Source organism: Scyliorhinus canicula, chromosome 12 (genome assembly GCF_902713615.1).
Source record: "Scyliorhinus canicula chromosome 12, sScyCan1.1, whole genome shotgun sequence".
NCBI classification, from domain to species: domain Eukaryota; kingdom Metazoa; phylum Chordata; class Chondrichthyes; order Carcharhiniformes; family Scyliorhinidae; genus Scyliorhinus; species Scyliorhinus canicula.
In genome coordinates this window covers 61,614,338-61,631,556 of record NC_052157.1, presented here as the reverse complement: position 1 = coordinate 61,631,556, position 17,219 = coordinate 61,614,338, and the positions used below count along the sequence as shown (strand labels likewise).

The window sequence follows — 17,219 nt, the reverse complement described above, 5'->3', positions numbered from 1 at the left end:
TGTCCCTGCCGTTCTTGTGTGCGGCGTACTTTTGCGCCAATGTCTGGGAAAACCATGCTAAGGCTGGTGCGAAGTCTCCGGCCCATTAGGAGTTCTGTGGGAGCTACCCCAGTCACCGCATGTGGGTGGTCCTATATGAAGACAAGAAACAAGCCAGTCTCGTGTCCATCGACCCAGAAGACTGCTTCTTTCGGCCTCGTTTGAATGTATGCAATGTGCGCTCTGCCAACCCATTTGAAGGTAGGTGGTATGGGGCAGTGCGGATATGGCGTATGCCGTTCATCTTCATGAACCTCGCAAACTCCTCACTTGTGAACGGAGTGCCGTTGTCCGTGACCAGAACCTCGGGGAGTCCATGCGTACTGAAAGACAAACGTATCTTCTCGATTGTTGTGAAGGATATTGCGCCTACCATCTTATGCACCTCTAGCCATTGAGACTGGGCACATGGATCCTTGAAAAGGGCCGGCAAAATCCACGTGCAAGCGCGCCCAAGTCCACCCTGGCCATTCCCAGTGATGTAGGGGTGCAGCCGGCGGAAGCTTCTGATGCTCCTGGCAAATGGAGCAGTTTTGGGCCACCTTCTCAATGTCAATGTCGAAGCCTGGCCACCAGACATAACTCCGGGCTAACATTATCATTTTGGTCACACCTGGATGCCCATTGTGCAAGTCTCTTAATATCAGCTCCTGTCTTTTTTCCGGAACAATCACACGCGTCCCCCACAAAAGGATGCCGTCTTCCACTCTAAATTCTGACAGCTTGCAGGAAAATGCCTGCAACTCACCTGGGAGCTGTCTATGCTGACCACTATGCAGGACTATGTGCCGAACCTTTGACAGGACTGGCTCCGTCTGGGTCCACTCACGGATCTGTGATGCCGTGACAGGCAAGGTGTCCATAAAATTTAGGGTTGCAACCACCTCACCGTCGTGGGGATCGTCATGGGACCGGTTGACAAAGGCAATCGGCTCAGTGTGTCGGCATTTGCTATCCGGGTTCCTGGTTTGTGCTCCAGAGAATACTCGTGGGCAGTGAGCAATAAAGCCCAGCGCTGGATCCGTGCGGAAACCATGGGCAGTATTGGGGGCTGTTTAGCACACAGCTAAATCGCTGGCTTCAAAAGCAGACCAAGCAGGCCAGCAGCACGGTTCAATTCCCGTAACAGCCTCCCTGAACAGGCGCCGGAATGTGGCGACTACGGGCTTTTCACAGTAACTTCATTTGAAGCCTACTCGTGACAATAAGCGATTTTCATTTCATTATTGGCTTATCCTCTCGGAAAAGTCACAGCAGAGGCTTATGATCAGTCACGATAGTGAAGTGACGGCCATACACGTACTGGTGGAAACGTTTCACCGCAAAGACCACCACCAGGCCCTCCTTCTCGATCTGCGCGTACTTTTGTTCCGCTGCAGTCAATGTGCGGGAGGCGAAAGCTATCTGCTCGGCCCCGTTCTCCATCTTGTGGGACAGGAAGGCCCCAATACCATACGGGGATGCATCCAATGTGATGAGCAAAGGCTGTCCAGTTCGGATCAAAGGGTGGGATTCTCCGACCCCCGCTGGGTTGGACAATCGCCGGGGGGCGGCGGTAATCCCCATATGCGTGGACTGCCACCTCGTCAGCCGCCACTTTTAAGATGCACAAGCACCCTTGACCTCTTGACTGGACCTCCTAACCCTCTCACGTTCCACGTGACTATCCTAACTTGGGATCTCTCAGCCCCCCCACCCTTCTTATCCACCATTATCATACCACCGGGCCCTGCCCCATAAGCCTGACCCGCCCCTGTCCATTATTAATATCAAACCCCTTCCCCCCCCTACCAAGAACCCCCCCTACAATTCCCCTTGAAAAAACATCTCCCAGCATCAATCCCTTCCCCCCCGCCCCCCCCCTCTCGCTTGCCTCGCAGGCCCATCGAAACCTGCCAACCAGACTCCAATGTCAGCAACCCTCCTCTCACCTCACCTCCGTTCACTAGCTGACTTTAGTTAGCTAGCATGGGTGGCCGAGATATATCGTTCCCTTCCACCCAGTCCCAGAGAAAGAAAAAACAAAAACAACAATCCAACCCATACAATTCACTAAAATAAGATATAACCGTCGGAACACAGAATGTCAATCAACCCACCATTAACTTGAACTCTGTAACAATGCAAAGAGTAGTAAATTACAATACACATCAGTAAAAAGAAAATTGTAGCATTTATACATTTTCCAGCTGCCCAAACACAGACCACAGTCTCTCACGTCTGTCCCAAGCCTTCTGCCCTCATGAACGCCTCAGCCGCCTCCGCTGTCTCGAAGTAAAAGTCTTTGGCATTGTACGTTACCCTCAGCTTCGCCGGGTACACCATACCAAATTGCATCTCCTTTTTGTACAATGCCGCCTTCACTTGCCCAAACGCTGCTCGTCTTTTTGCCAACTCCACCGTCAAGTCCTGGTAGATCCGAACCGCAGTACCATCCCACAGCACCTCACGCTTCTGCTTTGCCCAGCTTAATACCTTCTCCTTCATGCAGTAATGAAATGAAATGAAATGAAAGTACTTATGGAAGCAGATAATTACTGCTCTTGGCGGCTCGTTCACTTTGGGCTTCGGCCTTAATGACCGATGAGCTCGGTCTAGCTCGTACCGGGAGGGGTTCTGACCCTCCCCCATCAGCTCAGCCAACCTCTTAGATAAGTATTGTGCCACCTTGAGCGGTTCTCCAAGTCCTCGAGCTTTACTCGGCGTCCTCTGTTGACCTCCACCACCTTCCGCAGCTCGTCACCCATCGAGGCGAACTGGTCACTGTGCTGTGACACGGCCTCCTCCACTTCCTTCATCTTCTCGCCCTGCTCTCTCATCTTGGCCAATGTCTTTGCCACAGCTACTCTCACCGGGGTGATTGCCTCCTCCACCAATGACTTCAATGTGACCGCCGTCTCCTTTCTCAAGGCTTCCATGTGCCTCGCAAACTGCTTTTCCAGCTCCACCGCCATCACCTCAGTCATCTTCTCCACTGTAAGTAGTGGGGCCACGCCTTGCGGTTCGGCTTCCGCCATCTTGTCAGCACTTTTGCTGGTCCTCTCATTCAGCGGCGAACCCGCGTTTCCTCCTTTCTTCGACGCTGCTCTTCGTATCCTTTAACGGCTTATTGTTTTTCCTTTCTTTTTTTCCCCTTTTCACCCTTCTGTCCTTCTTCAATCTGTTTTTTTTGAAAAACAAACAATTTTTCTTCCTTCACACAAAAAAAGGAGAAAAAAAACTTTCACCAAACTTCTTTAAAACTTCTTTCTCTTTTTTACATTCCCCCAGAGTTCCCCTGGGACCGGACTTCAGCCTTCTTACAACATTCCAGGTGGGAGCCATCCAATGTGGGACATCCCACCGACATCGCGCCCTGGCTTCGGGCCTGCCGCCTCGGCCTCCGTTTGGCACCACCCCCGCTGCTCTGACCTCCACACCGCGTTGGGCCCAACGCCTCAGCCCCTGCCTCCCGACACCCGCGCGGGGTTCTTCGCCGGTTTTCAAACCAGCCCCGCTAGCTGCCCGTGACGGCCCCAAGGCCGACGATAGTCGGGGAGGGGGGGGGGGGGGGGGGATCGAAAATTTGGTGAAAGCACCACAAATCGTGGCCACTGGTGGGAGCTCTTCTCAATGCGGCCGCCCGCTTGCAAACGCCGAGTAAATTGCACTTGAATAATTTGACCCTCTTACGGACTGACCTGATTAACGCTGCACCCCCGTATGCTTCACCCGACAACCGGTGTTTATGTAGTTACATTGTGTACCTCGTGTTGCTCTATTATGTATTTCCTTTTATTTTTTTTTCATGTACTTAATGAACTGTTGAGCTGCTGGAAGAAAAATACTTTTCACTGTACCTCGGTACACGTGACAATAAACAAATCCACTTCAATATCTCTTTACAAAACGGACAAAATCTGAAGAAGCAGTTGCCCGGAATCTGACCCGGGCCACAGGCACGAACTGCCGAGAATGAGAACATCTGACAACGCTAGACGAATGAACGGAAGAACTGGAGCTAGTGAAAGGACAGGAGCTCCAGCGCCCTCAAGCCAAACCCTTACTCCGTCAGGTACCCGAGGGCCCTGAAAGACACATTGCTGGAGGAACTACTGGACGCAGACAGTAGGGAGACGGGGAACTGTGGGGCTACTTCTGGAAAGCGCAAGAACACCATCAGGCGGGCAAGACAGAATTGGGAAGACGAACTGGGGACGGAAGTAGGGTGGGGGCTCTGGAGCAAAGCACTAAGTCAGGATAACTCCACCTCCTCATGCAGTGGTGCACAGAGCTCACCTAACCAGAACCCGAATGAACAGTTTCTTCCCAGAGGTGGAGGACAAATGTGAATGGTGCCAGGGAGACCCAGCCAACCACACTCACATCTTCTGGGCCTGCCCCAGACTTGTCGGGTTTTGGACAGTTTGTGAATCCATGTCTGAGGTTGTGGGGGTGAGGGTGCAGCCGTGCCTGAGAGTGGCAGTCTTCGGAGTATAGGACCAACCAGATTCTGGCTTTTGCTTCCCGAAACGCACGCCGGAGAATCTTGCTCGGCTGGCGATTAACAGAGCCACTCACGGCTGCAGACTGGCTGGCAGATGTGTTGGAGTTTCTTCACCTGGACAAGGGGGACCGCTGAGGGCAGACAAGAACGCACAGAGCAGAGAGGAATGGGGGGAAAGGGCGGGTGGATGGCAACAAATGTACCCGGGGGAACATCAGGGATATAAATGGAAAAAGAGGGGCAGAGAGAGAACCCCCCCCACCCAGCGAAGCCACAAGAAGGGTTTAAACTAATGTGGCAGGGGGATGGGAACCGATGCAGGAAGTTGGAAGGTAGTAAAACAGGGACAGAAGCAAAAGGAAGTAAGGGGGAAAGTGCAAGACAGAGAAGACATAGTCAAAAATCAAAAAGGGCGACAGTACAAGGTACAGTGACTGAAGGGAGCTCAGTGAATAGGCCCAGTAATACTAAAAGGAGTAAAACTGGAGATGTTGAGATTAAAAACAGAGGTAAAAAAACCAACATAAGTGTACTTTACCTGAATGCTCGTAGTATTCGGAATAAAGTAAATGAGTTGATGGCACAAATCATCGTGAATGATTATGATTTAGTGGCCATTACTGAAACATGGTTAAAGGATGGTCACGACTGGGAGTTAAATATCCGAGGGTATCAAGCTATTCGGAAGGACTGAGTGGATGGTAAGAGAGGTGGTGTAGCTCTGTTATTTAAGGATGACATCCGGGCAATAGTTAGGGATGATATCGGTGCTATGGAGGATAAGGTTGAATCCATTTGGGTGGAAATCAGGAATAGTAAGGTGAAAAAGTCACTGATAGGAGTAGTCTATCGGCCACCAAATAGTAACGTTATGGTGGGGCAGGCAATAAACAAAGAGATAACTGATGCATGTAGAAATGGTACAGCAGTTATCATGGGGGATTTTAATCTACATGTCGATTGGTTTAACCAGGTCGGTCAAGGCAACCTTGAGGAGGAGTTTATAGAATGTATCCGCGATAGTTTCCTAGAACAGTATGTAATGGAACCTACGAGGGAACAAGCGGTTCTAGATCTTGTCCTGTGTAATGAAACAGGATTGATTCATGATCTCATAGTTAGGGATCCTCTCGGAAGGAGCGATCACAATATGGTGGAATTTAAAATACAGATGGAGGGTGAGAAGGTAAAATCAAATACTTGTGTTTTGTGTTTAAACAAAGGAGATTACAATGGGATGAGAGAAGAACTAGCTAAGGTAGACTGGGAGCAAAGACTTTATGGTGGAACAGTTGAGGAACAGTGGAGAACCTTCCAAGCGATTTTTCACAGTGCTCAGCAAAGGCTTATACTCACAAAAAGGAAGGACGGTAGAAAGAGGGAAAATCGACCGTGGATATCTAATGAAATAAGAGTATCAAATTGAAGGAAAGAGCATACAAAGTGGCAAAGATTGGTGGAAGACTAGAGGACTGGGAAATATTGAAGGGACAAAAGAAAGCTACTAAAAAAGCTATAAAGATTAAGATAGAGTATGAGAGTAAACTTGCTCAGAATATAAAAACAGACAGCAAAAGTTTTTACAAATATATAAAGCAAAAAAGAGTGGCTAAGGTAAATATTGGTCCTTGAGAGGATGAGAAGGGAGTTTTAATAATGGGAAATGGCTGAGGAACTGAACAGGTTTTTTGGGTCGGTCTTTACAGTGGAAGACACAAAAAACATGCCAGTGACTGATAGAGATGAGGTTATGACAGGTGATGACCTTGAGAGGATTGTTATCACTAAGGAGGTAGTGATGGGCAAGCTAATGGGGCTAAAGGTAGACAAGTCTCCTGGCCCTGATGGAATGCATCCCAGAGTACTAAAAGAGATGGCTAGGGAAATTGCAGATGCACTAGTGATGATTTACCAAAATTCACTAGACTCTGGGGTGGGCCCGGTGGATTGGAAATTAGCAAACGTGACACCACTGTTTAAAAAAGGAGGTAGGCAGAGAGCAGGAAATTATAGGCCAGAGAGCTTAACGTCGGTAGTAGGGAAGATGCTGGAATCTATCATCAAGGAAGAAATAGCGAGGCATCTGGATATAAATTGTCCCATTGGGCAGACGCAGCATGGGTTCATAAAGGGCAGGTAGTGCCTAACTAATTTAGTGGAATTTTTTGAGGACATTAACAGTGCAGTAGATAACGGGGAGCCAATGGATGTGGTATATCTGGATTTCCAGAAAGCTTTTGACAAGGTGCCACACAAAAGGCTGCTGCATAAGATAAAGATGCATGGCATGAAGGGTAAAGTAGTAGCATGGATAGAGGATTGGTTAATTAATAGAAAGCAAAGAGTGGGGATTAATGGGTGTTTCTCTGGTTGGCAATCAGTAGCTAGTGGTGTCCCTCAGGGATCAGTGTTGGGCCCACAATTGTTCACAATCTACATAGATGATTTAGAGTTGGGGACCAAGGGCAATGTGTCCAAGTTTGCAGATGACACTAAGATGAGTGGTAAAGCAAAAAGTGCAGAGGATACTGGGAGTCTGCAGAAGGATTTGGAAAGTTTAAGTGAATGGGCTAAGGTCTGGCAAATGGAAAACAATGTTGACAATTGTGAGGTTATCCATTTTGGTAGGAATAACAGCAAACGGGATTATTATTTAAACAAAAAAATATTAAAGCATGCTGCTGTGCAGAGAGACCTGGGTGTGCTAGTTCATGAGTCACAGTAAGTTGGTTTACAGGTGCAACAGGTGATTAAGAAGGCAAATGGAATTTTGTCCTTCATTGCTAGAGGGATGGAGTTTAAGACTAGGGAGGTTATGCTGCAATTGTATAAGGTGTTAGTGAGGCCACACCTGGAGTATTGTTTTCAGTTTTGGTCTCCTTACTTGAGAAAGGACATACTGGCACTGGAGGGTGTGCAGAGGAGATTCACTAGGTTAATCCTAGAGCTGAAGGGGTTGGATTACGATGAGAGGTTGAGTAGACTGGGACTGTACTCGTTGGAATTTAGAAGGATGAGGGGGGATCTTATAGAAACATTTAAAATTATGAAGGGAATAGATAGAATAGGTTGTTTCCACTGGCGGGTGAAAGCAGAACTAGGGGGCATAGCCTCAAAATAAGGGGAAGTAGATTGGGGACTGAGTTTAGGAGGAACTTCTTCACCCAAAGGGTTGTGAATCTATGGAATTCCTTGCCCAGTGAAGCAGTTGAGGCTCCTTCATTAAATGTTTTTAAGGTAAAGATAGATAGTTTTTTGAAGAAAAAAGGGTTTAAGGGTTATGGTGTTCGGGCCGGAAAGTGGAGCTGAGTCCACAAAAGATCAGCCATGATCTCATTGAATGGCGGAGCAGGCTCGAGGGGCCAGAAGGCCTACATCTGCTCCTAGGTCTTATGTTCTTAAAAGCGGCAAGAATCACAAAAGGAGGGAACGTGTGGTGGTATGATTAGCATAGCTGCCTGCCATTAGTGCAGAACACCGGCTTACCATTGGCCCTGGTCGGTCATGTGCCCCTCGACCGGTTGGTTGAGACGCGTCATGTGACGGCTCCCCGATTGGTCGAGAGGCTGAGTTAACCCCGTCTCCACGGTGGGGTATAAATACCCAGTACTCCCTGCGGTCGTCCTTCTACTGTAATTGACCGCAGGGCTTCACATCTAGTATATTAAAGCCATACTTTTGTTCAGCCACTCATCTCGCGTTCAATTGATGGTACATCAGAAAGAATATAACAATGTGAAAGATGGGGCAGGAGGGAGCTCGACTATCAACAGGGGAGAGGGGTGGGGGAAGGGGAAGCAAGGAAAGGGGGTGGGCGTATAAAAGGGGTGTGGTAGTCTGTGTAGAGGTATTACGGTACATAGTAATGTTGAAACACCATTGGTAGATAATGTATGCTTTCCATTGGTCGAGCCTGTATGGCAGCTCCGCCCTGCAAGGCGGGGTATAAGAGCCTGTGCCGCCCCAGCAGCTTCCTTTCTGTACCTGAGCTGCTAGGAGAAACATCTAGCTTATTAAAGCCTTCAGTTGGACTACAACCTCGCTTTAGTCGTCACTGATCGTGCATCAATTTAATAAACTAGATTTAAAGGATGGAGCTCCGAATCAAGCCGGAGCGTCTGCAACTCAGCCCCCACGCAGTAAACTCGGCGGCGACTTTCAAGCACTGGCTACTGTGCTTCAACGGCTACCGCGGAATGACAGAAAACATACCCACAAGAGAACAGAAACTGCAGATCCTGCACTCGAGGGTGAGCCCAGAAGTCTACACCCTCATCGAGGACGCAGACGACTTCGATGCCGCGATGGAGTTGCTGAAAGGACATTACATTCGCCCTGTAAATCAGGTCTACGCCCGGCATCTACTAGCAACGAGGCGACAAATTCCTGGTGAGTCACTGGAAGAATTCTACCGTGCGCTCCTAGTGTTGGGGAGAAACTGCAGCTGCTCACAAGTTTCAGCAAACGACCACACTGAACTGTTGATTCGGGACGCTTTTGTTGCGGGTATGCTGTCCTCTCAAATCCGCCAGCATTTGCTGGAGAAAGAAACTCTAGGCCTCAAGGAGGCACAGGCCCTTGCCGGCTCCCTGGATATGGCCTCCCGAAACGCCCGCGCCTACGCCCCCGACCGCGCGGCAGCCCCCTGGGCAGCGTGGAATCCCTCTGCTGCGACTCCGAGGCATCCCACATCCCCCCACATGCTTGCGCTGCAAGACGGCCCGGCAACCCCGGGGGGGGGGGCCCCGCTGCTATTTTTGCGGGCAAGCCAAACACCCCCGACAGCGCTGCCCAGCCCATTCGTCCACCTGTAAAGGGTGCAGCAAAAAGGGCCACTTCGTGGCGGTATACCAGGCCCGGGCGGTCGCTGCGGGCTCTGCAAGCGAATGCGGACCGCCACTACAAGCCTCTCCATGGGCCCAGCGAGCGCCGCCATCTTCCTCTTCCAGGGCTACGTGTGGCCTCCGGGCGCCGCCATCTTGTCCCGCTGACGCCGCGTGTGATGGATGGGCGCCGCCATTTTGTGCACCCACAGCCATGTGCGACCAGTGGACGCCAACATCTTGGATGGACTCCCAGGACCTCGCTGCAGATGACCACACACCTCCCGACGAGAACACTCAGCTGCTGCCACGATTAGCCTCAGTGACCCCGGACCAGTCTCGGCCTCGAACACTCTCAACTGCTACAACAACGGTGCTAATCAACGGACACGAGACGTCCTGCTTAATCAACTTTGGGAGCACAGAGAGCTTCATACACCCTGACACGGTAAAGCGCTGTTCTCTTCCCGTCAATCCTGTTAATCAAAAAATCTCCTTTGCCTCCGGTTCCCACTCAGTAGAGATAAAGGGGTTCTGTGTAGCAAACATTACGGTCCAGGGAAGGGAGTTCAAAAAATACCGGCTCTACGGCCTCCCCACCTCTGCGCAGCCACACTCCTCGGGTTAGACTTCCAGTGCAACCTCCAAAGTTAACTTTCAAATTCAGCGGCCCTATACCCACTCTCACTGTCTGCAGCCTCGCGACCCTCAAGGTCGATCCGCCTTCCCTGTTTGCGAACCTCACCCTGGATTGCAAACCCGTCGCCACTAGGAGCAGACGGTACAGTGTCCAGGACCGGATCTTTATTAGGTCAGAGGTCCAATGGCTACTGAGGGAAGGAGTCATTGAAGCTAGCAACAGTCCCTGGAGAGCTCAAGTGGTGGTGGTAAAGACCGGGGAGAAGAATAGGATGGTCATCGACTACAGTCAGACCATCGACAGGTTTACGCAGCTGGACGTGTACCCTCTCCCCCGCATATCCGACCTGGTAAACAGGATCGTTCAATACAAGGTCTTCTCCACGATGGACCTTCAGTCCGCCTACCACCAGCTCCCCATCCGCACGAGTGACCGCAAGTACACTGCCTTCGAAGCAGATGGGCGGCTCTACCAGTTTTCAAGGGTTCCCTTCCGTATCACTAACGGGGTCTTGGTCTTCCAACGAGAGATGGACCGAATGGTTGACCGATACGGTTTACGGGCAACATTCCCGTATCTCGATAATGTCACCATCTGCTGCCACAACCAGCAGGACCAGGACACCAACCTCCGAAAATCCCTCCAGACCGCAAAAATCCTTAACCTTACGTATAACAAGGATAAATGCGTGTTTAGCACCGACCGCCTAGCCATCCTCGCCTACGTAGTGCGAAATGGAGTTATAGGCCCCGACCCTAAACGCATGCGCCCCTTTATGGAGTTTCCCCTCCCTCACTGCTCCAAGGCCCTGAAGCGCTGCCTCGGTTTTTTTTTCTTACTACGCCCAGTGGGTCCCCAACTATGCAGACAAGGCCTGTCCTCTGATCCAATCCACAGTTATTACCCTGTCGATAGAGGCCCGCCAGGCCTTCAGCTGCATCAAAGCAGACATTGCAAAGGCCACGATGCACGCCATTGACGAGTCCCTCCCCTTCCTGGTCGAGAGCGACGCGTCCGACGTAGCTCTGGCGGCCACCCTCAACCAAGCGGGCAGACCCGTGGCCTTCTTCTCATGTACCCTCCACGCTTCCGAAATCTGCTACTCCTCAGTCGAAAAGGAGGCCCAGGTCATAGTAGAAGCTGTGTGACATTGGAGGCATTACCTGGCCGGCAGGAGATTCACTCTCCTCACTGACCAACAGTCGGTCGCCTTCATGTTCGAAAATGCACAGCGGGGCAAGACAAAAAACAATAAGATCTTGCGGTTGAGGATCGAATTCTCCTCCTATAACTACGAGATCTTGTATCGTCCCAAGAAGCTAAACGAGCCTCCTGATGCCCTGTCCCACGGCACACGTGCCAACGCACAAGTGGACCGCCTCCGAGCCCTCCACGAGGACTTCTGCCACCCGGGGGTCACTCGCTTCTTCCATTTTGTCAAGACCCGCAACCTGCCCTATTCTATCGAGTACGTGAGGACAGCCACCAGTAATTGCCAAATCTGCGTGGAGTGCAAGCCGCACTTCTACCGGCCAGAGAAAGTGCACCTGATAAAGGCTTCCCGTCCCTTTGAACACCTCAGCATGGACTTCAAAGGTCTCCTCCCCTCCACGAACGCAACACGTACTTCCTGAACGTGATTGACGAGTATCCCGATTCCCATTTGCCATCCCCTGCCCTGACATGACCCCAACCACTGTCACCAAAGCCCTCCATAGCATCTTTACACTGTTCGGGTTCCCCGCTTACATACATAGTGATAGGGGGCCCTCCTTTATGAGCAACGAACTGCGTCAATTCCTGCTCAGCAAGGGCATTGCCTCGAGCAGGATGACCAGTTACAACCCCCGGGGTAACGGACAGGTGGAGAGGGAGAATGGAACGGTCTGGCAGACCGTCCTACTGGCCCTACGGTCCAGAAATCTCCCAGTCTCCCGCTGGCAGGAAGTCCTCCCGGATGCCCTCCGGTCACTGCTCTGCACCACAACCAACCAAACACCTCATGAATGTCTCCTTATCTTCCCCAGGAAGCCCTCCTCTGGGACCTTGCTCCCGACCTGGCTGGCAGCTCCCGGACCCATCCTGCTCCGAAAACACGTGCGGGCGCACAAGTTGGACCCGTTGGTCGAGAGGGTCCATCTTCTCCACGCTAACCCCCAGTACCCCGACGGCCGACAAGACACGGCCTCCCTACGAGACCTGACACCCGCCGGAGCCCCACGCACACCCGCACCACCAGTCCCACTCTCCATCCCACCGGTGCACCTTAGAGCCGCCCCCTTCCCGGGAGGATCGGTTCCTCCGCCAGCCCCGTCTAGGCCCCCCCCCCGCCCACCTACGCACCCCGCAGACGCTCCCTTCCCAGGTCAATCAGCTCCCCCACCAGCGCCGTCTTGGGGTGTTGAAGCTGCCACAGAGATCGAAACCACGCTCCCGGAGTCACAGACGCCCGAACCTTCACCAGCGTCACCACCAAAGCTTCAACGATCACAGAGGACGCCCAGGGCCCCCGATCGACTGATTGCTTCATTTTAACATGTATATAGTTAATTGTAAAATTGTAAATAGTTACGATAATAAGGCAAAATGCTGTACTGAGTTATTACGGTACCTCCATAACCATAACTTCTACCACATTACCATGTTGTAATACCAAGCCACCACCACCGCCGGACTCTTTTTTTAACAGGGAGTGAATGTGGTAGTCTGTGTAGAGGTATCACGGTACCTGGTAATGCTGGAACACCATTGGTAGATAATGTATGCTTGCTATTGGTCGAGCCTGTATGGTAGCTCCACCCTGCAAGGCGGGGTATAAGAGTCCGTGCCGCCCCAGCAGCTTTCTTTCTGTACCTGAGCTGCTGGTGGGGGGGCAAAATATCTAGCTTATTAAAGCCTCCAGTTGGACTACAACCTCGCTTTAGTAGTCATTGATCATGCATCAAGGGGTACGTGTAGAATTGTGGCAGCACGGTAGCATAGTGGTTTGCATAGTTGCTTCACAGCTCCAGGGTCCGAGGTTCGATTTCTGGCTTAGGTCACTGACTGTGCGGAGTCTACATGTTCTCCCATTGTGTGTATGGGTTTCCTCTGGCTGCTCCGGTTTCTTCCCACAGTCCAAAGATGTGCAGGTTAGGTGGATTGGACTTGCTAGATTACCCTTAGTGTCCAAAAAGGTTGCCATGATGTGGCAATGCCGGAGTTGGACTGGGGTGGGCACAGTAAGAAGTCTTCCAACAGCAGGTTAAAGTCCAACAGGTTTGTTTCAAATCACTAGCTTCCTCAGGTGAGGAAGAAGCAGTGCTTCAAAAGCTAGTGATTAGAAACAAACCTGTTGGACTTTAACCTGGTGTTGTAAGACTTCTTACTGTCCAAAAAGGTTGGGTGGGGTTATTGTGTGATGGGGGTAGGCTGGATGTGTGGGCTGGGGTAGGGTGCCCTTTCCAAGGGCCGATGCAGACTCGATGGGCCGAAATGGCCTCCTTCTGCACTGTAAATTCTATGTATTTCAGAAACATCGTAAATATTCTGTGCTTTATATGTCAAATTGTCAAACTGTTAAAATTGGAAAATGCTAATAAAAAATATTTTTAAAAAGAGGAAGGAGGATTTTGCCTTGATAGTTCAATACCCCACGCCTGATCCTCCATTTAATAAACTCTGATTGTGGTCTCAACTCCACTTTCCTGCCAGCCCTCAAATGGATCTCGATCTCCTTGTCAATCAAAAATTTGTCTGACTCAGACTCAAATATATTTGTTGACTCTACTGTTCTGTGAAAGAGAATTCCACAGACTAACCACTTGCTGAGAGAGGAAATTCCTTCTTATCTCCATCTTAAATGGGAGACCCTTATTTTGTAACAACCCTGGTTCTAGATCTGGACAAGGGGAAACATCTTATCATCCATCGTGCACACCCCTCAGAAACTTACCTGTTTTAATAAGACCACCTCTCATTCTTCTAAAACCAATGAGCACCGGCCCAACCGTCTCAATCTTTCCTCATAAGATACGCCTCCAAAAATCAGGGACAGGATTCTGTGATCCTGAGGCTAAGTATTGATGCCGTCGGAAACGTCGTCGCATTGCTCGAGGGCGTCAACACGGCCTCAGGAGCAGCAATTCTGCCCCCTACAGGGGGCCAGCACAGCACTGGAGTGGTTCACGCTGCTCCAGCTGCTGATAGAACATAGAACAGTACAGCACAGAACAGGCGCTGATCTCGGCGTCAAATGATTGCCGCAGGATCCTCACATGCGCAGTGGCACCGGCGCCAACGCACGCATGCGCAGTGGCTTCCTTCAATGCGCCGGCCCTGATGCAACATGGCACAGGATTACAGGGGTCGGTGCGGAAGAAAGGAGATCGTCAGCCAGAGAAGCCGGCCCGCCGATCAGTGGGCCCCGATCGCGGGCCAAACCACATCGGAGCCCCCCCCCCCCCCCCCCCCCCCCCCCCCAGGGTCGGACCCCCACTACCCTCCCAGGCCGACCCCCCCCGACCCTTCCACGCCATGTTCCCGCCGGCTGAGAGCAGGTGTGGATGGCGGCGGTGGGACTCGGCTTTTTCACGACGGCCGCTCGGCCGATCTCGGCCCGAAAATCAGTGAGCCGACCGCGTAGAGTGGCCCCCGACTGGCGGCGCGCCAACCATGCCGGTGCCAATTGCCTCACAGCTCCAGTGTCCCAGGTTCGATTCCCGGCTTGGGTCACTGTCTGTGCGGAGTCTGCACGTTCTCCCCGTGTTTGCGAGGGTTTCCTCTGGGTGCTCCGGTTTCTTCCCACAGTTAGGTAGATTGGCTATGCTACATTGCGCTTAGTGTCTAAAAAGGTTAGGTGGGATTACTGGGTTACGGGGATAGGTTGGAAGTGTGGGGATAGGGTGGAGGTGTGGGCTTAGGTAGGGTGCTCTTTCCAAGGGCTGGTGCAGACTCGATGGGACAAATGGCCTCCTTCTGCACTGTAAATTCTATGATTCTCATGTGCAAGGATATCCAGATCCCGCTGTACGACATCATTCTGCAATCCCGCTCTATTTTAATCATATTCTGCTTTTCTACTCTTCCGACCAAAGAATTGCAGTCCTCCTCAGTATTGACTATCCCCCCGATTGAGTGCCATTGTATATTTTGAGTCCGGTGGATGTACAAACCACCCAGTGTTAAATATTTATATTTCTCTCCCCAGCTGAACCGTCACAAGAGTGGAAAGGTGAGACTCAGCAACTGGTGACAGCACAGGAAGGTTCGTGTGTACAGATTCCGTGTCATTACAGTTATCCATCGTGTCTGGGAAACCAATCGAGAGTCGGAGTCTGGTTTAATGAGGAATCGGGAAGATCACAGTTAGCCTTTCACTCCAAGGATCACAAACACGAGTTGCCACGGTTCCACCACCGGACCCGGCTTTCTGGAGACCTGAAAGATGGCGAATGTTCCCTGATAATAAACAATATCACAAGGGAAGATGCAGGACCTTATTATTTCAGAATAGAATTTGACGATGGTCCCAGCCACAGTTATCACCCTGTTACCCGGCTTCAGGTTTCTGGTAAGTGCTGGGTTATAATTCCTCAACAATTCACATTCAACACTCACTGGGAAATAACACAAATTATATTTTTCCGAATTGTAATCATTTCTTGTTTTCAAATTCACACTTTTCGTTTGTTCCAAGTCACAATTTACAAGGGAAAAAGTTAATGACTCATTCAAATGATTAGGATTAATTTATTTGTATTCATGATTACTGATATACCACAAGCACAGGTTGAAAATGATGACAGTGAAATTAAAATGGTTACTAATTGACACTGGGAGAGAAGAGAATAGAAAATAATAACATGAAAATTGCAGTGTAAGGGTTAACAGAATTAACATGCTAATGCCTGACGTAGATGATGATATATCACTGACATCGATCATTCATGTGTTAGACTCCCGAGACAGAGGGGTTGGAAACATTCCCAGGAGCAACATGTCCACTCTGTAACCTGTGTAGACACAGTCCAAATAAACAAGTGTTAAGCTAGTACCAGAGTATGATGACAGTCTGTCCATTAATATGGAACCCCGCCAAGAGTCCACAGATCAGAGGGACCATCCAAACAAAAACAACAAATCTGCTTTGCTTCTCTACTTCAAGAAAGTAAATTTCACAATAATAATCTAGCATAATAATTTTACAATAATAATGATATGTTACAGGGACCTTTGGCTGGATTCTCCGTTTCAGCGGCTAAGAGCCGGCTCGAACGGAGAATTCACAGGAGTTTTACGATCAAAAAATTGGCGCCGACCCCTCACCGATTCGGGGACCGGTGAGGGGCTAGCAGCGGTACCGGGTGAAACTCCCAGCTCCCACGCCAAAAACTGCCAGAGAATGCCCGGGTCCCTGGCTGCGTATGCGCACAGCTGAAGACCTGCATCAGTCGCATGGTACAACATGGCGCCAGCTGTGCACAGTCTGGACCCGCTGTCTGCTACCTCAAAGTCAGCCCCTGGTCACCCCTCACCAGTCCCCCCAGCACTCAGGGAAGCCCTCACCAGCCAGCACAGATCCTGGCTGAGTGTGGCGGTGCGAGACCTCCTGCCTCTCACCTTGAACTTGTGTTCCTCGTAACTGACCCTTCAACTGAGAGGTTCAGCTGCTCCCTATCCACCATGTCCATGCCCTTCAAAATGCTCCATAACCATCACTGTGGAACGTGAGTGTACACAGACCTCAACATCTCTCACACATTTAAACACACCCATATGCACACACTCGCACATGCGCACACACTCACTCATGTATGGACCCAGGTAGACACATTATCAGACACACAATTCCACATGTATGTTCACACACCAAGACTCCCTCAGACACAAACACACCAACACATACACCTGTGGGTTACCTGACCTCCCTCAATATTGCACTGAAGTGTTGGCCTGGATTCTGGGCTTTGTGTTCCCATTAATAGTTATGGAGGAACATGGAAATTACAAAGTCTATCACATACTTTCACATGCTGAAAGACACTAACATAAGCTCTCTGGCTCTCTCTCTTCTTTGAAGGAACATCGTAAAACCCAATCCTTTAAAAAGTCGTCCACCTAAGCCATTGCTTACGTGGCTCAGTGTCAAATTTTGTGTGTGTATCTTTAGTAAGAGAGAGTGAGGCGGAGACTTAGGGAGGGGATTCCTGTTTGTGAAAAGCTTACACCATGTTCTCACCTTTCCAGTGAC

At 50.5% G+C, this 17,219-nt stretch overlaps 1 protein-coding gene across 4 annotated transcripts in view; it reads left to right on the top strand.

Annotated features, from left to right (window-relative positions):
• The window catches only part of LOC119975257 (sialic acid-binding Ig-like lectin 12), a 312,188-nt gene that overhangs the window by 131,430 nt on the left and 163,539 nt on the right, over positions 1-17,219 (top strand). For 3 of the 4 annotated variants that reach the window (XM_038814942.1, XM_038814941.1, XM_038814940.1), the window contains one exon: positions 15,177-15,539. The exons of the other annotated variant lie outside the window; for it this stretch is intronic. In XM_038814942.1, the coding sequence (XP_038670870.1) occupies positions 15,177-15,539 (363 nt within the window). The remainder of the gene's footprint in view (positions 1-15,176; positions 15,540-17,219) is intronic. 4 annotated transcript variants of the gene reach the window in all.